The sequence below is a fragment of the Anomalospiza imberbis genome, chromosome 9 (assembly GCF_031753505.1).
Source record: "Anomalospiza imberbis isolate Cuckoo-Finch-1a 21T00152 chromosome 9, ASM3175350v1, whole genome shotgun sequence".
NCBI classification, from domain to species: domain Eukaryota; kingdom Metazoa; phylum Chordata; class Aves; order Passeriformes; family Viduidae; genus Anomalospiza; species Anomalospiza imberbis.
Genome location: NC_089689.1, coordinates 22,152,630 through 22,174,253, shown reverse-complemented (window position 1 = coordinate 22,174,253; position 21,624 = coordinate 22,152,630). Strand labels below are relative to the sequence as shown.

The following is a 21,624-nucleotide window of genomic DNA, read 5'->3' as shown; positions in this document are numbered from 1 at the left end:
AATTGAGGCCATTTCCTCCTGTCTCATTGTCTATTAGTTGGGAGAAGAGACTGAACCCACCTCACTATGACCCCCTTATAGGTAGTTGTACAGGGTGATTTTGTAACTACTCAGTCACCTACGCCTGGACATAGAGGATAAAGGGGTTCTCTCATGTTCTGCTCCTGAACCTCTCTCCAAAAAGGGATCTTTATGTGCCCATCCCAGGCCCTGGGAGGAAGGTGAGGGTCTGAGGGTGGTTCCAACCCCAGCAGCTGCTGTGTCCCACTGTGGCTGCTATCAGGAGGAGGGGTCAGAGCTGCCCTGCAGCACATCTGGGCATAGCAGTGTCCTGTAGAAGCGCCCCTTGTGCTCATTTCTTCATCCCACTCCTCTGGTGTGAGGAGTTTCCTCCACATGCTGTCATTTCCTGTGTGCCCTGCCCACCTTGAGCTCCCCCACACTGGGAGGCTACAAACTGTACCTGCTTAAGCATCACAGTCACAGGTGAGTGCTGATACTGCGGAAACTGCAAACAGCTGAGAAACAAAATCCATGTGGATTAGGAACTGTATCGCATGTGTGCGCCTAAGGATTGAGAGTGGGAATCAATGCCATTAAACTTTTTGTTTTTATTCTTCAGCCACATGAGTCATTCCCAAGAAGGTTTGCTATGCTGTCATTTTAATGTTTACATTATTTACATTTCCAAGAAAATAACAAACAAAAAATGGGTAACAGAACTTCTTCAAACCAAGAAGAGTCTAAGTTTATTTCTTTAAGTCTGTATTGATTCAGACGTAGCTTGGAATCTCCTCCAGTAAATGTTCTGGGGCTTACACCCCACTCCTTGCATCATGACATCTTAGACTGGTGTAACTTTTATGATATTCAAATAACTATAATTTAATAACGATGAGTTTTTCCATGTACCAAGATGTAGATTGTATTTTCATAACAATTACAAACTGCTTTTGCTTTCACAATCAACAGGTGCCATATTTCCCAGTGAGGTAAAAAACTCACTCAAGCAGTACATGAATCTGACAGGATGGATAGTTGCCTAGTGGGATTTTCCCTGAAGATGTAAATCAGAAAGGATAGATAGGATATTTGCTATTTTTTAATGTGTGAGTGACTGCACATCTATTTTCCTAGTTTGAGTGCTTATTATAAAGAATAAATTCATTTATTTCTTTAGAATAGTCAGGTGAAGGGAAACTGAAATATATTTTACTGTGTCTCTATCCTAGATCTCTTAATTTGTTGCTGATTGCTGTGATTCCTGGGGATTTATGTAACCATTCCTCAGCTGGACAGGGGAGAGAAAATAGAGTGGAAGGTTCATGGGTCAAGGTAAGGACAGGGAGAGATCACTCACCAGTTACTGTGTCAGGCAAAACATACTTGGGAAATTGGCTTAATTTTATTACCAATCATAGGATAATGAGAAATAATGAGGCTGCAGGGGAATCTGCTCTGGAGCAGCTCCTCCCCCTCTGTCACTGACCTTGTGTCTGCACAGCTGTTTCTCTCACATTCTCACTCCTCTCTGCAGTTGCAGGTTGTTGCACAATTGTCCCCCATTCTTAGCTCTGTTATCCCACAGATGGCTGGGGTTGGCTTCCTCGGAAGCTTTGAGGAGCTTCTCACAGAAGCCACCACCCCTGTCACACCCCCACAAACCCAATACACACACATTGTGCTCTCTCATATCTAGAATAAAAAAAAATATTCCCTCATGTTTGTGACAGATATTTGTAATTAAGTTTTCAGAAAATAGCATTTGTGTAGGAGCAACTTGATTTTTTTTTGGAATGTATAATTCAAAGCTGTGCATCAGACATAAATTCTATATATTATATCTTGGCATATACAGGATGTGATGTTCGATATTCAACATACAGAACCTAACCTTTACTCAACTTTGTGCAACTTCTGAGTTAGTTATTTCAAAATTAACAACTGCATATTTATATTTAGATGCTTAGAAGAAGGAAATTGCCTCTTGATGTTTAAAGAATTATAACCTTGTTACAAAGTGAGCTTCTCAGTAGTTCTGAAAAACAGTATAAAAAGTTAATAAAGTTTAAAAGTACTATTTTCTTTTTCAATCTAGTGTTTTCTCTTAACAAGTATTCCATCCTTTTTATCAGGCCTTTGTTGAATATGTTATTGGACTGTCCAGCAAATCAATAAAGTTCAAAGAACAAAAGCAAGCATTTTGTATCTCACAGGTATTGCAAAATGATGCCCTTTGGTTAGGAAAGTCTGTTTGCAAAAGCTCCATGAAAGCAGCTTTTAGTGAAGTTACACATCAAAATAACAGTTATGTAAAGATTATATTAAAATATTCAGGTTTATTGCATTAATAGTCTGAAATTTTCAGTGGGTCTGGTGTTCAGTATTGTATTACATGACAGTCTGCTCTGTGTATTCTGATGTATATTGCTAGACAGATAGAGGACGTAAACCAGAAATGTCTTGGTTCTAATTTGCAAAGGGTGAAATGAGGGAATTGCAGAGTAGTGGAATGCAGCATGTTTGGACAATTAATTCAGAAAGTGTTAGAGCTGTTATTGTCTCCTTTTTATACAATACAATTTAATGGTACATACAAAAAGAATACTGAACAAGGAAATCTAAGCAACGTTTTTTGCTCATGAATATAGTAGCTCTATTTTTAATCCTTGGAAAGAAAAAATAGGAGTTTGCCTTTAATGTAGAGTCAAACAGCTCTGCATTACCAACAGCCCTGTGCTGCACACCCCTGGGTGGCTGCAGGAGAACAGGCTGTGAGTTGTTTGCAGTGCTCCTGAATGAGAGCTGAGCCTGTGAGCAGCAATTCTCACCACACCTAGTGATGAAAGGTTTGGACTCCAATGGGAAATTTGGCTCTTTCACCTGAAACTTGAATCACTGTACATATTATAGGGACACATGTCTGAATTTAGAATGTTTCTGTGCAAGAAACCGTTTGGGCACAGATATGTGACTAAATATATGTGAAGTCATTAAGGTTGCACTGTCCTCTGACACCAAGTCCAGTAAGTTTATGTTCCATATTCCACAGCAACAGATTTTTGAAGTATCTGCACTGATGAATGAAACCAGTACTTTGTCTAGGAAGGAAAAAAAGTCTTCAGTCTACACTTGATTGAAAACATCATAGCCTAAAATTGATGTATTTCATCAAATTCACCTTTCACAACAATAAGGCAGTTTTTTACATTTTGGAAGACTGAAGCAACAGTGAATGAGTCAGGAAGACTAGTCTGAACAATACTGGAAAAAGGTTATGACATGAAATTAAAACCTAAGACTAATTCCTTTAAAAGGAATAAGAGGGGTTATACATTCACAGAAAAAGCAATGATTCTGCATAAATTTAGGAAGCACAGAAAAATCCCTCCACTCCTTCTGTAATCCACTTAAAGGAATTTTCCTGTCCCATGATTTGTTCTACATGAGGAAAAAAAACCCCAAGCAACTTAGTGTAAATGTGTCTGATCTTCAGAACTTTTCAACGTTTTTGAGGGAAAACATAGGCAGTTATTAAAAGTAAAATTGCTTTCTCACTGAGTTATGTACATACATCAACAAAGATAACATGAGAATTATAGATGTAATATTAGTGGATGGTTGTAGCCATTTCAAATATTTGTATGCATATATAATCACATTTTGCAGCTCTTGGTATACTACTGGAGAGATTTTAATCATTCCACTAAAATTTCTTCCTGCTCATTTTATGACAAAATATTCAATTCTTTCAAGTTTCCCACCATATTTCCTAAGGAATGTGAACATCTTTTTCAATCACAGAGGTAAAAGAAAAGCTCATTTATGTTCCTTGGTGCTCTGTTTCCTCCCTGAAAACCTAGAAGGGAAGTGCTCTGTTCTGTTTTCTGAAGGAAACGTGATGGATGATCTGTCACAGGATACATGATAGCACAGGAAGCCAGTGTAACAGCAAAAACCCTCTCATGAATACATTTGTCTATTTTGGTGGATGAATCTGTGAAGGTTCAGCTTGCAGAGGTGCAGCTGTTTCTTTGCTGCAGTGAACAGCAAAACCACTTCCCTCAGAGGAAGAGTTTTGAACTGCTGCTGCTGAAGTCAGTATTCAAAGCTAATTTATTAAATACACTTTTTGCATGAGGCTTAACAAAGAGTGCTGATGACCACACTGGCACTGACCAGTAGCTGCCACTGTATTGTTTTTTGAAATACATCAGTCTTAACTCAAGGGGTTTTTGATTCAATTTCAATTCAAGTCAATGTGCATTCTCAGAAATACAACCCATATCAAATAATAGCTACAGCAACAATTTTGGTCACAAATGAATAAGACCATGAGTATTATACTGAATGAGTAAAATTATGCTTCTGATCCAGAGGAGGGCAATCTAGCCCTAAAAAAAACCACCAAAACAAAAACATAGCAAAAAACTCAACCCAAAGCAGACTCTAAAACCCTCATCAAAACAACAAACTAGAAGAGTTCCCTGCTCTCCTCAGGTTGGCTATTTTTGTCTGACACACCAGCACTGATTTATACAGCAAAACATCTTTAGTATTCCACAGTTCAGAGGAAAACAGCATTGTTACAAGCCACTCTTTTTATGGGAGAAAGAAACAAGTCAGTATCAGGAATTAAGTTTGCCACACTCTTCTTCATACCACAAAGAAACTTTGGTGCTTATTATTGTACCACAGAGATGTAACTGATTCAAACTGGTACCAAAAACCACCAACAGTATTTTCAGAGGTGTTTTTCTGAGCAACAACTCTGATGGCTGCTGGTCACCAGGTTAGACTATGCTTTGTATTTAATTGGTATTGTCTGTCAAATCTTTAATTGTTATAAAAATCTCAGGTTTTTTTAGGTTAATGAAGTAAAAATAGGGAAAACATAAGGATAGTAAGAATTGTAAATGTATTACAAATTTGTTAATTCTCCATAAACTATTTTATTAGCTTGAAATGTACTGAATACCTTGTTGCTAAAACTGAATTTAAATTCAAGTTGCTTTTAATTTCTTTTATTTTTCCTGTTCAGCTATTGAATACTCTCCCTACTGGTTATACTGAGGAAAAGAGTCTTTAATAAATGTTTAAAAATTACGATCTAGAGAAAAGCTTGTCTAAAAATGTAAAATGTGATACTTGAACTAGTAAATCTATCCAAGTATTTGCAATTACTTGTTTGACATTTGCAAGGGCTGAAACTAAGAATGCCTTCACAATGCCTCAGGATCCAAGGCTGATCCATTCCTCATCATGTCTGGTCTTGTCCCAAGAGATGAGGTAAGTCAAACAGGTTCTCAAACTTCAATTTTATAAGACAAAAGCCATTATACTCCACCCAGGAAGGGGAGAAATCTAGTCACTGTGTATCTCACTGTGCAGCTGTGGATCTCAGTGAGCTGGCTGAGAGAAAAAAAGTAGTGCCCAGTCCAAGTCACTCCAAAATCACTGTAGTAGGAATGGATATTGCTAAATATTTGCACTCTGTTCTGCTTGACACAACTGTATTCCCAGAAGCACAAGGAACACAGATCTGTGACTCTGTTCACTAATAGGTTGTAACCAGTAAAAATTCCAGTACTTACAGGTCTTACTTTAATGCTGCTGAGGGAAAGTCCCTCAGTTATGTCTCACTGGACATCTGGAACTTTTGTTACTGTTAAGAACAGAGGAAGAAATGAGAATTGCACTGCCATGGTGCTTGCTGTTAATGCTCCTGCTGAAATGACCTGGGAAAGATAAACCTTTATTGGACTTACTCATAATGTGATGTAGGTTTTATTTTTTTATATCCCAGTGGGCCTGTGATAATAGTTTACCAACTCCTGCTAAGATAACCATTTTTTTTCTTAGTTTTCAGATACTGGACTGTGTGTGTCTTAGGTATCTCACTCTTTTCAGGATATTAAAACACCATGATTGATTCTACCTTGAACATCTCGAGTTCTCCACAAGTTAAGAACTGCATTGTTTAAATAAAAATACTCAGTACTGAGGTTTACTTACAACTTTGTATATTTAGTAACCAAAATACCATTTGAAGAGAAATAAATTACAGAAATTGAAATGCAGTGACCGTGATAATCTGTTTAATAAATTAAGACAAAATATTAAATATTTGTAAGAAATCAATACCAAAAAATCAAAATAATTTACTTTAAATTGTAATATAAAAAGATAGATTTGATTCAAATCTATATTTATCCTTCTAACAGAATCAGTATTTTGTCTTTGTTACTAACATGGCCATTACCTCAAGCCCCTGTTAAATTATAGTTCAGATTAAAAGTTCTGAAACATCAAACAAATTAGAACCAGAAGTAAATCTGTAACAAAAGAACAGATTTTAAACAAATTTCATTCTTTCATTAAATTAAACATCACAATACCTCTATCACATTCTAAGTCAGGTGTCTGCCTTAGTCAGAGATGAACAAAGCATGGAAAGCAACAAAGACTTTTTTGTAACAGTAAATGCAGTGAACAAACCCAGTGATCACACGCTCACTACTCTGTTTACAGGGAAGCAAATTTGTTATCCTGAATTTGGATTACAATGAGTTAGTGTACGGACTCTGAGCAACTGTATCAAGCAGTGAACAATGGTGAGGGCAACCTTTGTGGTGGAGTCTCCAAAAGCTTTGAAGAATTCTGACATAAAAAGAAAGGGCTCAGTTCTGCAAAGTGAGTATTTCTTCATCATCATGTTGATACCATCAAAAGGAAAGAAGTTCCTCTCCATTTGCAGCATTGCACTGCAGTCTAGTAAAACAACTCCCACAAAATATTATTTTAATGTATTATATTACTTTAACAAGATCTGAGCCTCAAATTGCTCAAAGATAAATTAATTCCTTATTTCCAGGTGCATTGTAGCCTCTGAACAAATGTAACAGGACAAAGTCATGTAAAAAATGTTTCTGTCTGAACATGTTTTATGCAGCAATATAAGTAACGTGTCATTAATATTTCCCTTTTTTCTGTGCTTGTTTGCCTGTGCACGTGACAAGGCCTTGTGCCATGGCTTTTACGTGTGTGCAGGTTTACAATCTTTGCCACAAAGAAAGCAACCAGAAACCTTGGCAGTAACTGTGGGGGTGTGCTGAGTGCTGGCACTGAAAAATACTTTTAACACATATGTGGTCTACCTTAGAAAAGGCCACGAGAATTGTCTTTTTCAGTCAGTTATCTTAATGTGAGTAAAACCTCCAATGGACATTAACTCAGCATCTTTCCAAATATTCCAGTCAGCTCTATGAATTGATAAATGCTTAATTGTGACCTAGGCAAGACTGTAAAGACTTGACATCTGTTCCCTAGGGAGAGTCATGACACAGGATAATAAAATGCTGGCTACATCTAAAAAAGTATCTGCCCCAAGTTTGGACAAAATCCAACTAAGTAGTACAATGACTGATTTTTTTTTTTACACCTACAAAGAATAGAAACAGAACATTCGGAAAGAAAATTCTTGAGAACAAAAGTGATTTCTCCAATGACCAGCACCGATTTTGAAGTTGCCAGGATTTCTAAACTACTCCCAACCAAAGGCTAATGGCACCTTACTGGACTCCCCAAAGGACACCCCAGATCAGCAGCAGCACAGAACAGACGGCTCCCACCTTCCCCAGACCGCGGAGCAGCGCTCCTCTCTCTGGGAAGCTTTGATTGCAATGTCTGCATTGAGGCTGCTCGGATTTGCCATGTCTGTACCAGCATAACCATCCTCCTCCTCCTCTTCGGCACCAGGAAATGCCGGTGCTCATGAGTTACCCTCTGCTGCCCTCTGCCCTCCACCGAGCCGGTTTCTCAGTGAAATGTGATTCTCTGGGCTTCCTGTGAGAGCCCCAGCAGCCGGAACCTCTCGGCTGGAGGAGTGGCAAAATAGGCTTTTTGCTCCTCCGAGTACCTTTCCTTCACTTCAATGATGTCCCTGTAGCGGCAGTCCTGCCAGTGGAAATTGAACTGCTCCAGCAGCTCAATCCTTTTCTCCTCCGTGCTCACACAGTCAACAGGGGTGGGCTGTTCCAGGAACGGCACCTGAATGTCTGGGAAGAGCAGGAGACCCCGGATTGCAAACCAGCCACCATACTTGGGATGGATACAAACGCCAAAGATCTTCTGGAAGGAAAAAAAAAAATATCCAGGCTGCCTCACTTTGTGTCTAATCAAGGCTAGAGTTTGAAGCATCAGATGATTCTCACTCTCCCAACCTTCTCTTGCAGTGCTGCACAGAGCAGAAGGGAAAATTTTCCTGAACATGTTGCTTGAAGCACTGCATTTCACTCCCATTTTCCTGTGCCCACACGCACCTCCCTGGAATGTGGGGAGAGGTTCCTTTCTGAAAATCTATTACAGAAATTAACCACAGAGCATTTCCCCCCCCACACTCTATAATGCTCTAAGCAACAGGTTTTCCTTTACACTGCCAGTTATTCTTCTGTCTAAGTAGGTTTAACACATTAAGATATTTCTCTCCATGCACATCTCCCTACCACCCTGAAGAATCTTGGAAGCTTCCAATTCCCACATGAAACACTTTATGAACCTCTGGAGTTTGTAGTTTCCTGCAAGATGAACTAGTGACTAGTGAGCAAACAATCATTGTACAGTTCAATGGTTGCAGTTCAGTGGTTCTTCCCAGACTGTGTTTCTGCCTCACCTTTTTCCCCCAAGGATCGAGCTTCACATCCTTCCTTTGGTAGTAATACGCAGCTCCAGCAACGTGGGCAGCTGTCTGTGCCAGGAACTTGGGCTTTCGGCTCGGCAGCATCTCGTAGTCAAACATGACATCCACCCTCTGGTCAGGGAATTTCTGGGAAAATTTGAAAACATCAGGCCAGGCTCATGGAAAAAGCTTTGCCACTCCAGAACTGCTGGATGGCAGCAAATCGGGCACATGGGAAGCCTGCAGACTCCCATCCTGCTGCTGAATTTTATCTCTATTGGCAGGTTTGAGGCTGTGGGCATTCAGCCTGTGCCTCACAGCTGCACGGTGTAATCCAGAGGCAGAACATACAAGTAAAGCAGCCAAAGCCTGCTGATGCTCCCGCCTTCATGAATAATGCTTCACCCTTCCAAAGAGCAGGGCTGGAGCCCGCAGGGCTTTGTCTGCCGCTCAACCCACCTGGTGATGTGCCACAACGCTACATGGAATCGGTGTTTCGGCTTCTTACCTCCTTCGCACGTGATAAATGATGGGAAACACACTGATCCACAGGATCCCTGATTATTTTCAATCGTTCTTTTTTCACAAAAGGCTTAAGGGCCTTGTCGAACATGGACGGCGTGCTAAGGACCACGAAGGCCAGTGTGTCGTCTGGGTAGGGGAGGTGGAAGGTTGGCTGGAGAACAGCATTGTACCACCCAACCTTGGCAAAGAAACACAAATTTCCATTAGAACACAGACACCACTCTAGTGGACATGCAGGAATGTAAAAATGTGGAAGTAACTGTAGCCCCCTTCATTTGCAACCCAGATGGGCAACCTGCCCAGAGCCTTCCTTTCAAACCAAGTTGTTTTGCACACCAGGATTCAGAGTTTGGGAAAGCTGTGCTGAGAGCTGTGAGATAAGAATCACACACAGCATTCAGCTCCAGTCTGCCCTTTATCCAGCTCTGCTCAGAAACCTAGAGGGAAGTATGAGCAATCAGTCTTGCCAATGCAAATCAGATTGTTTGGTTCAGATAAAGCTTTTACAGGTTTGGGGTTTTTTTTTCTCTTATCTTGGGCCAGCAAGAAACTGGCACTTCTGTTTTGTGTGACAAGTTGCATGTTTTACTTCTGCAGGAAACACTTGTGTGGAATGAAGGATGTGAAGCTCTTGGCAGTGCTAAGCCCCCCCTAAAAATATTTGTTACCAGTAGCATGTGGATTATGACACAGCCACGTTTGGATATTTGATCCCAGGGCTGGACATGTTATAACACAGTCCAGAAATGAGAGATCAAGCCAGGGCAGCAGGAAGCATGACCAGGAGGACAGGGCTCAGACCTGCAACTGCCAAGTGCAGGAGGAAATGGCCCAAACCCCCTGCACCCCACTCCTAATGCCCTGCACAGCAACATCAGTCTTTTCATAGGTTATGACAACTCCCTCTCTCCCGAGGTGCCACAAGGCCAGGTCTAACAGTCAGAGAGATGCTGAGTCATGGAACAGAAAGTTTGAAAATTAAATGTACTGGTTATTCTAAATAATCAGTGCAATTATTTTGATAGTGACTCTGCAGCTGGCAGTGGCAGCCAGACTGCCCATGAGGAAACAGAACAAAAACCAGATTCACTATAAAGTTTACATTCTTATATGAACCGCTGAGTTGAATCAGTTTTGTGGCTCTGAAGGTGCTGAACTGAGATGTTACAAGGAATTAGAGAGATGTGAATCTAAGCTTTGCTCGTTTCCCAGTGAACATCAGTCAGTGCACCAGGTCTGGGTGTTTCAGAATGGAACCTGGAGAGAGCTAGAGGACTAAAAGGTTTCCCCTCCGGTAGCTACAGTCTTTTCATCTGAGTTCTGCCCCAAATTCTGCTGACGTGTTTTAGGCAAGCAGCAGTGATTTTTCCAAATTCTAGAGGCTCTTCTCTCATTACCTTGTACTTTTTATGCAAACAAGATCATAGCAGGAAATAAAAATATTTCAGGTGACAGATACAACATTCCCCAAGGGCAGGGCACGTTGATTGCAGATTGATTTGTATCTGATGTTGCAGACTGATTTACTGCAGACTGCCCTGGGGCAGGCAAGGAAGGAGCCTCCGCACTTCGAGCTGGACAGGGGACAGCGGCAGAGGCTGCAGGGGGGCCCTTCCACGGGCAGAACAGAGGTCAGAGGAGCGGATGAGGTGGTCAGCACTTCCACAGGCAGGTGCTCCCGCACTCAGATTAAAATTTAAGCTCACCTAAAGGACTTTGTCGTCTGCTGGGGCAGATGTGTCATTCGTAACTCCCCGACCCCGCCGGCCAGGGGCCCGCACCAAGGGCCGGAGCAGCCGCAGCCGCTGCGGTCACCTTGCCCGGCGCTCCGGGGCGGGCCGGCCGGACCCCGCGCTGCGCATCGACCCGCGCCCGCCGCAGCGGCTCCGCCGGGCGTTCCCCGCCCCGCTCGGCCGAGGGGCGCCCCGAGCTCCCCGGGACACCGACCCCCGGCACCCCCCGGCCCCTGCGCGGCGCCGGGACCCGCTCCCCGCCCCGCCGTCCCTCAGCTCCGGGAGCAGTGACGCCATTCCCGTGACGTCACGGTGACGTCATTACCTTGAAGGCGTGCGCCTCGAGGCCGAGCGGGCCCAGCACGCTGCGGAGCTGCTCCGCCACGCGCCGCTCCATGGCGGCGGCGGCGGCGCGCGGGGCACCACGGGAGCGGTAGTTCCGGCCCGGCGGGACCCCCGGCGCGCATCCTGGCGTCTCCTAGGAGACGGCGCGGCGCGCAAAGATCCGCGGGAGTTGTAGTGCGCGGCTCCCTCCCCTCCGCGCCGGCCCCCCCGGAGGGGACTCCATGTCCCAGCATGCTCAGGAAGCGCAGTCCAGCCGCCGTCCCCTCGCCGTTCCCGGCCTCGTGCCCGTCCCTGTCACACCGCCAGGGATTAGGCGCGTTTTCCTGACCTCACACTCTGTGGGAAAGCCCCACCTGTGCCTGTGGGAGGGTGCTGCTCACTGAAACAGTGAGGCCTCTGTGCTGGCGAGCCTTTCTCCTTCCCCTTCTGAAAGTACGCGTTCTTTGCAGATTCCGCATTCTCTACCAAGGCACTTGCCATACTGGAGACTGAGCCTCAGATTTGGATCTCCGTACCCTAATCTTTATAGCTGCTTATCACATTCCTTATAGTACTTGTGCAATGCTCTCCAGCCTGTAGTCCTGGGGTTCATGAAGTTCAGGACACCAAGTGTGCAAGTTCCTGGGGACAGAGCTACCTCAGATGTGCAAACTTACTGCTTTGTGGAGTTTCCTTGTATCTTCTAGTAGCCCAAGAGCTCCTCCTTATTATATCCATGCCTTCTCTATTAGGAGGGCAGATGGATCCTGTCAGTTATGTTTAGAATTACGGTTTGTTCTTTCCAGACCTCCCTGTATTTCCAGCTTGTGAAGTTGCACCAGACCACTAACTATGTTCTTTTTTGGACTAAATTGTAAGTAATCCTCATACAGAATCCTGTTTCCGCCCATCCGCTCACATTCAGTATCAGTCTGTGGATTGACAAAAACAGCAGAAAGAGCTCCCGCAGGAGCAGATCCATAAGCTATGAGTAGTGAAAGTAAAGGCAGTGGAACCAAAGCACTGATAGTTACAGGAGCCTCTTTCACAGATCACTTCTTGTCTGGGTTTCTGAAGTCCTGCTGAAGAAACAACAGGCTGAGTGTAGCCTGGCACAAAGTTGCTTCATCTCCCTGCTCAACAAGTGAGCAGAAAGAGTTGGATACAAGGCAGAAAGGGCTTTGCATCTTTGATGCTGGAAATAAGAGGGTTTTGCCTGTGTTGGCATGTTATATGTCCAGCTCTCTTCTTTTTCTCAGTTGTTCCGAGATTTGTCTGAAGGGCTTAGTGCTGTGCTGGATCAGAGGCTGCCTCTGGAAAACACTTGGCAGTGCTTGTCCCCTGTCTTTCAGGTGAGCAGCCACAAAGCTCAGTCTAACAGAGCGCAATCTTACAGTTCGTACAAACTCAGGAAGGAAGCGTGGAGCACTCGCCAGAGGCTGGGCCACATCAGGTGGAGGGGACACCCCTTCAGGGAATTTGGGATGCCCATGTCCACGTCCGCTGCAGGAACAAGTGCAGCTCCTGGGTTTCAGGCGGAGCAGCTGTGTGGGAGCGGCAGGAATGTGTCACAGGAGGGTGCTGCTGGCTGGCGGCTGCTCAGAGCTCTGCAGGACAGCTCCTGCTGTGGAAATGGCTCCCACAGGTGCTGGGTTGGCAAGCTCAGAGATGCTGGGAACTGATCTCATCCTGCTGTTCTCCTTTGCCAGCTGTCCTTTGTAGCTGCCTGTGGAGCACAGCTCATTTCCAGGTGTGGCTCTGGCTTTACTGGTGCAGAAGGTGACAGATTTGCCAGCTTTGCGAGGTGGGCTCTTCCATTTCAATCCTGAACTGGCAAGGCTTGTGGCAGGTTTGACTTCTGTGTCTGCCCTCTCCTGGAGCTGATCTTTGGCTAAGTGCAGGACAGGTGTTCAGTCCTTCTGAGGCAGCTCATGAAGGGGGTGACCCCAGGGAAGGGCTGACAGCCCTGGGCCTGCCAGAGTTCACTTGGACAATGCTCCCAGATGCACAGGTGATTTTGGGGGTTGTCCTATGCAGAGCCAGAAGTTGGACTCGACAATCCTTGTGAGTCCCTGTCACAGCACATGCCACAGTCAAGACAGCCACGATACACAGAGCACCACCGAACAATATCAGAAAGCTTTAATCATCCCCGTACAGCCCAGCACCACACCCCATCAGAAAGCCTCCACCATTTATTGCTCTTCAGTGCAACCTTTTATTCCCCTCATCTTCCATGCCTTACACCTGTGTGCCCGCTGTTCCCTTTGGTGGTTGGTCAGTAACCTCAGCCCTCCATGTCCCATTACCCTCAGTGCTGGTCACCTGTCCTGCACAGCTGTACCCCCTGGGGATGAGGCTCCATCGCAGCCCCACTCCCAACTACCACAAACTGTGAACCTACAGCTGCCTCCCAACACAGGATGTTCTGTGATTCTAAATGGCAGCCTCTGGTGCTGAGACGTTTGTATCCTGAGGGTCGGCATCATCTGCTCATTCCGCGTGGGTGTGGAGGATGGGTACCTGCTGTTCCCTTCACAGCTGTCCTTGGAGCTGTTCCCTGAGCCGCCTCATCTGCCTTGTTTAACCAGGAGCATTGCTGTCTCCTACCCAGGCCCTCTGTCAGGGCAGTCTCCTTGCTGCTGTTTGGACAGTACTTTACTTGCATTTTACTGCAATGACTGAGATAATTGGTGAATTTAAGTAGAGGTGCTCATTTGCAATGCCTGAGCTCTAATTCCTTCCCAGTTTCCCCATCTCTCACATTCCTTTCTCCCCGAGGTCAGATGGTGGGAACTGGCTTTGTTTGTGCCTCAAACCTCTGCTAGCTTGGCCCTTGCTCACCCCCACCCCTACCAAGGGCTCTGCCCTGCTCCCTGGAGAGAAATGAGTGACATCTCAGCTTCCTTGTTGAAGATCTTTAGATCTTTTTGGCTCTGTTTCATTGTACCCTCTGTCCAACCCCAGCTGCCCTCAGACAGCTGCCAGATGTCTGAACTGTCACAGGTCTAGCTGAGAGTTCATGTCACTGTTTCCAGCATTCTCTCCTCCCTGACAGCTTTGTGCTACAGCAAAACAGCATCCAGAGAATATGGTTCACTTCCCTGGGGGAAGGCAGCTATATGTCTGTGTCCCAGGTATGGCTTTGTGGGTTTTTCTATTATTAGGAAAACCACAATACTCTCATTCATCTCCCTCAGGCTAATGCTGCTATCACGTGGGATACAGTGTGATTTGGTGTTATCATGAAGCATTTATAAAAAAAGGATCATTAGTTCTCATTGTTCTTCACAACAGTAAATGACAAAGCCACAATGTTGTACTGATTGTAACAGAAGGGATTTTCCTTCTGCTTTCCATCCACAGCTCTTGAAACCTTTTTCTGACCTTGGCAAAGAGCAATTGCTCTGCATTAGGTAGCAACCTAATGTGAGAGAGACAGACTCACACAAATTGTTTGAACAGTCAGGGCAATTTGGTAACTGAAATGGAGTTAAAGGACATCTTAATTCCTTGTCTGTTTTCTGATCTTTCTAGCTCTTGACCACAAGCATATAAATGTCTATTTTTATTAGTGGGGAAGTGTTGGTGAACACTGAGTCTGGAGGTTAATGTAGATTCATTATTAGGTTTTCTTTGATAAAAAATATTGTATCAACTTGGTGAGATGGTTTCAATAATGCAACTTCATTGCAGTTCTCGTGTAATTAAATATTGATTCCTTATTTCTTTCTACAAAAGCCTAATGCCTTCTCTTGTTATGTCACCCTCCCACCTGTTAAGCTCTGATTTCATGAGACATTGTCTATGCTGTCAACATCAGCTTAAAATGTTCCAATCTCTCTGCATTTTCCTGCCCTGGCCTCACAGCACATTGCCTCCCAAATTTCTGCCACTGCAGTTGTTGGTGTGCTGTAAATCTGATCAGGGAGCCGAGCTGGTTCTAACAAGTGCGTCATTGTTTGGGCTTTTTTGTTGTATTTTTTTTTTCCCTGAAGTGGTGTGGTTCACAGTGCTGCTGCAGGAAAAAATTGTGCTGGCACATTTGAGAGAACAATGTGATCAGGGCTAGGTGGGGAGGCAGAGGTTCTGCTGCCAGCCCATTTATCTCTGAAAACACAACTGAATTGCTCAGCAGAGCTGCCTTCTGCTGCATGAGGCACGACCGTTGGAAACCCCATCGAAGTGGTGCCACCCCATCCTCACCCCCAGTTACTGTTCCAGCAGGCATTGCTGAGTGTCAGAGACTGTCAGCATTATCCTTCAATCAGCTCTACAGTCTCTGAGCTGAAAGATTAAGTGTAAAGTCTCTTCTGGAAGGAAGTAACTTCCATGGCACCTGCAGGGAAAGAAGAGGTCACAGGAATGATTTCACACTTACTCCAATGTTACTAACAGTCTGGGACATGGTTTTCCAGCCTCTGGTTTAGAAATCTTATGGAAGGTCAGGTGTCCTGTTGTCCCTTTCCAACACAAACTGACCCCTGTATGGGAAGGGTTTGGCATTTGTGGCCATGTCTCAGAGTAGAAATGAGGTGGCTGATTCCTCGTGGTTTAAACGTGAATGATGTGGAGCTCTTTGGTGCCACAGACAGGTGAAGTCCAATGCCTGAACATTTTTGCCAGTATATTTTCCTGACTGTCATGGAACCTGTTTTCCACTGCTTTGTACCCATGTAAGAATAAGAAAATACTATTAAATTGGAATAACAGCAGTTTCTCCATGTATAATAGGTGCCACAAAATGTAGGCAGAGGATGCTTAGACTCAGCAAGTCTATCCTTGAACTTTTGGCCTAATCTGCTGGTTTCTTTCATTTCATTTAGAGAGAAGCAAGAACTTGCTGAGATAGGCAGAGTGGTTTTCTCCATCTTTGGCTGAGGTTCCCACCCCAGACACTTCAGCTCCAACGAGCTTTCCAATGCCATGGAGATCGAGGTGCCTGCAGGTAAGTGTGGCTGGATCCTGCACCCTCAGGATCTTAAGAACCTGAAAAGGTTTTCTGCTGTGATGTGGATGACAAAGCTCTACTGTTCAGGGCATTCCAGAGGTCATACAGATTAGAGGCTCAGTTGAGTATTAGGTGCCTCAAGGCAGGAAGACAGTACAGTTTGGAGTAGTGGCCTAGCACTTGGGCCAGATTTAAAACTTGGTTCTGAGAGCAGTATTGCTATGCCAGGACAGAGGTAACATGTGTGTGCCTGTCTGTTCTTTCATCCTCCCTCCCCCTGTAGTGTCAGGGTAATGAAAAGCTGCATGTGAGGGCCAATTATGATACTTATCACTTCCTCTGACAGTGCCAAGATACTATTTCTTAATGTGGCTCCATTTTTGTTTTGGTGCTGACACACAGCCAGTGAGAAGGTGAAAATTGCTCACTTCAAGGTTTGCCTCTTAGCCTCTTCATCCTTTTGGATTTATGCCTTGCTTTCAGGATATAAAACCCCCTTGTGTTTGCATTAACACTTAGCATTAAAAGAAATCAGGAACAAAGGGCTAATGCTCCTTTAAAATAAAAAAAAATCATGCCCTACTTTAGTAAGATGCTTAAGATTCTTATGAATGGAGGCTGTAAGGCATATTAAACTGCCCTGTGTGCTGTTTTTCCAATTTACTAATCCTGCTGATTCAGACTTGACTAGCAAACCTGCTACAATTAACTGCTTTGTAGATGCAGTTGTAACATGTCAGGTTGCTGTTAGGGCAATGCCTGAAAAGCCTGCACGTCCCACCAAAGGGTTAAGCTTTCCTCTAACATTTATTCTGAGGCACATGCCAGGTGGGGACTCTTATACAGAGCTTTACTGATCCAATGTTCATGCAAACCCCCTCATTTCATAGTAAGCAGCTAGTTGTACTTCTTGCTGTACTATGGTAGCAAATATTTGTACACAGTAGCATGAGAAACCCTGCAGGAGTTCTTATGGCAGGGGCACCCAGGAGCTGTGTTGGCAGCTTGCTAGCTTAGGACACTTGGAACCACGGGCACCTGTTTCTATTTGAGCTTACATGGCTTGTGAGGATGCTCGTTGGTATTTCTGCTTGGTATTCCGTTGGTTTCAGTGGGAGATAAGTGAGGATGTTTTTAATAGGGATTGAGACAATTGCAGAGCACAGTGAACCAGCAGTGCTGGAGGGGATAGACACAGACTGCTGCTGTTCTCAGGTCTGGTACATGGGGTAAGAAAGGCTGGGGACGGATTATTCTTTGGTATTTTGGTGTAGATTGCACATGTATCTCCAGGCTGTGTTTTGAGCTGGAGGAAAGCAGTGCTGGAGAAGTGGCTAGAAATAGCTGGAGTGATGATCTCAGCAATGACCTGCCTGGGCTGGAGCTGCATGACCTTTAATGTTAACTAAAAGATGCACTCTTTACTGTCAGGAACAACTGAAAAATGGAAAGGATATTGGCTTCCCTGGGTGGACAAACTCTTCTTCACTTGTTTGTGCCCTGGATTTTCCACAAGTGGAAGCAGTGAGGTGTGGGGCTGATCCAAGGGGAGCAACTCCAGGAAGGGAAATAGCCATTTTGAGAAATCATTCACAGACTGCCCAGCTCCACACTTGGCCAGACACCTGAGCTGTTGTTTGCCACCTCATGCCCCCTTGCTCAGACCTGTCCCTTCTACCCTTTCTGTGTCCTGCTCTTTCTCTGCAGGGGCCAGACACTGGTGCAGGGCCTGATTTGGGATTTGTCAATCAGCTTTGGCAGCTGCCAGCTGGCTTGCAGAGAGAGAGATGCTGTGGTGCTTGGCTACAGTGGGGGTGTTCCTCCAGGGTCAGAGAATTCCTAGCTACAGTCCTCTGCTTCAGCCCTCTCCCATGGGATGGTATGTATGATTCTGCCCTCTGAGCTCTCGCTTGGTGGACCAGAACAAATTGAGAGAATTTAGTGTGTTTTCTCTACTAATGCCTTCAAATGTTTAGGGGTTTTCTCCCAGTTATACAGTAAGTTTTGTGTTATGTTGGACTGTGCTTACACTGTTGGCTATCTAAAGCTCTAGGATGCAGAGCTGAGCTTGGATTGTTCCTTTTAGGGAGACTGTGCACAGCAAGAACAGATATAGAATGACCATAGATTTACCCTGTCATGACCCAATATGGAGCAGCTGACTTGACAAGTGCTGGTAAAATGCTTCCTCTTGTGTGCCACAAACAGGTGGAGAAATCTTGTTATTTGAACAGAAAATTCCATGACGCTCCTAAAGGGGAGGTTGCTGGTTTGCTTTATGAGAATAGAGTGCCACAGTGGTAGAAAAAGGTTCTGTGAACTTTCCTTATGTGGTTTGAATTTTTTAATTCCATTTCCCTCTGAGATAATTTAATAATTGCTGTCTGTTGAAGGAGAAGGGAAGAGGTGAATGAATGACACCAGTTTAGACTCTGTAAAATAAAGGGAGCTCTTTTCCCAGTACTTCTCTAAGTCCGTTGTGAAAACAGGTTCCCTTTCTGCTAGACAGCCACAAATAGTTTTGTCCACGGTTGCCTTCCACCTAAAAATATTGAGATCCTTCTGAAAAAGTGGGCAAAATTTCTCATCCTGCCCTTAAGATTATCAGAAGGGAAATTGAAGCAATTAGCAATTAGCTGTGTTTATTTGTCTGTGTGATCAGAAGGCATAGCCAGGACTAGTGCAAAGGAATCCTTTGCTAATTTACAGTTGTCCCTAGTAAAACTCTTCTCAGTCAGAACCAAATGAGTGTCTAAATCTGGCTGAAAGTCATGTTCAAGAACCCATGAATCTTGTCTTGTTCCGAGCAGAACCTGTAATTCAGCATCAAAAGCTTCAGGAGTCTGGACATAACAGCAAATTTTTAAGAAAATACTGAACAGAGCTTACTGATCATCCCTCTTCCTACTGGTCCCAAGAAAGACCAGTGAAAGGAAACACTCTAATGCTGTGGCAGCTGATGTGTACTTCTGAAAGAGAGAGAAGATTAAAACAGGGGAGGAGAGAAGTTACCCTGCGGGAGATTGTCAACAGATGTTCCATTGTAGTTCAAAGAGAGCTAGCAAAAGACTTCTGCTGCAGGGATATATTAATTCTGGGCAGTTCTTCACAGGGAGACCTGTTTTATGACTGGGAGGATACCTCTGGTAACGAACTTAGCTCTTTATTTGATCTGAGGGTGGGGAATCTGGTCTACCTGTAAACAGAGAGGGAGCTGAACAGTAGGAACAAACATGTACTTGTTTTCTTGCAGCTGTGACCACTGTCATTCTGATCAAGATCAAGCTGGTTTTGTGGTTCAGGGGGTTATTTAGCTGATGGGTCATTGAATAGGAAAAATATTACAGAGGAACTGAGGCTAACCATTGTTAAACTGCTGGGGCATGTGAAGCAGACCTGTGTTGAATATGTCTTTCAAGTATACTTATTGGGCAGGAAGTGGGAACAAGCACAAGGAAGACTGTGCAGGCTGTCAGGCAGATGAATAAATCGATCCCTTTGTATTTGAAATGCACAAGATTATCAACCTATCTATGCTTCCTTCATGTAGTAGTTAATGATTTCTTATAAAACCTTACCAATGTTGCAGAATTAACTGTGGTGGGGGATTTAGTTCACCAGCTCTCTATCACAATTAGAAGGTCCACTTCTGGGAGCTTCTAAGTGCTTTATCTTCTGACATTGTTTTGAAGTTGTGTTCTGGATGAAGGTTGATTTTTTTCAGTTCTGTGAGGAAACATGATCCCAGTAGTATTAAAGCAAGAGTCTTCATTCAAATGTGTTTGGGTGGGGAACTTTGAAGCCTGTTGTTTTGTTACAAAGTTCTGGGAGATTAAAACAAACCAAACCACAATCAATTTTGGGAAACTGCTGGGAGACTTATATTTGCAGCCATGGTCTTCCAGCTTTGCTTATCACTTTGGTATGTGTCAGTAGGACTGAAAATTTGTCTGTTTTATGGACAATAAGTGCATGGTTTCTGTTTTCTTTGTGGGGGATGGAAAGGAATATTGGAAATAAGATTCCTGTCTCACTTCTGCTATGTAGTGAAGCAGAGGTAGCCATGTCACAGGCAGAAGCTCAAGAGGTACACTTAGAAAAACTGTCCCCCTTCCCCCATGACAAAGCCATATTTATACTGATTTGATGTAGTTATAGAAAATTAACTATAAATAATGTGGAAGTGTGCAGCCTGCTGTTTCCTTCACAGGTATCTGGGAAATGACAGTAGGCATTTCTGTTCTCCCCTGGGTATAAGAAGAACACTAGCTAGTAAAATCTTCCAGGTTCTGCATAATTTCATAGTCTTCATTACTGAAAATTTACTGCTCTGCCTCCCTGGCTTGCTTCTGTACTCCTGCTCCCTGGATCAGTGGAATGCCTTTTTCATTCTGCTTTAAGTGGTAGCAAGCACAGGAGACTATTATCCATGGGAAATCCTTATGGGATGCTCAGTCTTACAAGACCCACACACTGCCTTGTCCACTCCTGTGCTCCTCGTGGCAGTTTCTCAGTCCCTGAACACCCTCTGTAGCCTTATTTACAGACTTGCAGTGTGATATGATGGTTAAATACTGTGTCTAAAGCTAAAATACAGACACTGACACATGAAGGACAACTGAGTAGGCACAGAAATGGCATGAAACACAGGTAGCCCTGCCCATTGCACAGCAGCTCTAGACCTGTCACTTTTCAGCTTCTCAGATCCCTTTCCCTTCAAAACATGAGTCTGGAGAGAGGAGGGAAGGTCAGAGAGGCAGATGGGTCTCAAACTCTGGTTTTCTTTTACCTGTGTTTCTTTCCTTTCTATTTAACTTTAAACCCAAGTGATTCAGTTGATTCTTGGTCCCTTGCAAATTAGTAATATAATCGTGCCGTAGCCTAAGAGCCATTAAAACTAAACCCCATCAGAAGCAACAGCTGTGTCCAAGGAGAAATGCATAAGCTGGCACCAGTTGGTTTCTGGTTCTGTCAGTTCTCTTTGCTGCTCAGGAAAGGTGAAGCCCACACAAGTGGCCCATGGTCCATCTCCAAACCCGGCCAGCTCAGAGGTTGCATCGTCTGGTTGGAAGGTCAGAACTCAGCTGGGCAAAGGCCCAAAGCTTGGTGTGTCCCAGGGGTGGCTGCCTGCACAAGCCTGTCCTGCTGCTGCCTCTCCAGCTAACACAGCCCTGCTCTGAGCTGCCTCTCCAACAAAGCAGCTAAGCAGTTTGTTCTGCAGAGAATGAATCAGCTCTGAATGGGTTTGGCGGTAAAAAGGCAGAACAGAGAACACTCCAATATAAACCACCAGAATAATGCTGACTTTAGACCTGAGAAGACCGGCTTAGTTGTGGCATGTTTGTTTTGTTTTGTATGGTTGTGTGTTGGGACAGGACTGAAATCTCTGCAGGGTTTAGAGTTCACCCTCATGT

General features: G+C 44.2%; 2 protein-coding genes and 1 long non-coding RNA gene across 4 annotated transcripts in view; 2 read left to right on the top strand and 1 right to left on the bottom strand.

Annotated features, from left to right (window-relative positions):
- Positions 1 to 1,341: 1,341 nt before the first annotated feature.
- LOC137478664 (uncharacterized) lies at positions 1,342 to 6,635 on the top strand. Its single transcript, XR_011001720.1, has 2 exons — positions 1,342 to 5,289; positions 6,532 to 6,635. It is a non-coding gene; the product is annotated as an uncharacterized lncRNA (long non-coding RNA).
- MMACHC (metabolism of cobalamin associated C) lies at positions 6,002 to 11,414 on the bottom strand. The gene is made up of 4 exons (XM_068198636.1): positions 11,261 to 11,414; positions 9,186 to 9,380; positions 8,672 to 8,824; positions 6,002 to 8,130 (listed from the first exon to the last, which is right to left on the bottom strand). Exons 1-4 carry the CDS (start codon positions 11,330 to 11,332, stop codon positions 7,819 to 7,821), a joined length of 732 nt encoding a protein of 243 aa, XP_068054737.1. The 5' UTR covers positions 11,333 to 11,414; the 3' UTR covers positions 6,002 to 7,818.
- Positions 11,415 to 12,190: 776 nt separating this feature from the next.
- TESK2 (testis associated actin remodelling kinase 2) overlaps positions 12,191 to 21,624 on the top strand; it is a 109,948-nt gene continuing 100,514 nt past the window's right edge. The window contains exons 1-2 of one of the 2 annotated variants that reach the window (XM_068198618.1): positions 12,191 to 12,611; positions 16,086 to 16,207. The gene's annotated coding sequence lies outside the window, so the exon portion shown is untranslated. Of the gene's footprint in view, positions 12,612 to 13,869; positions 13,953 to 16,085; positions 16,208 to 21,624 lie in introns of those variants that run through there. The other variant, XM_068198619.1, reaches the window with a different exon arrangement.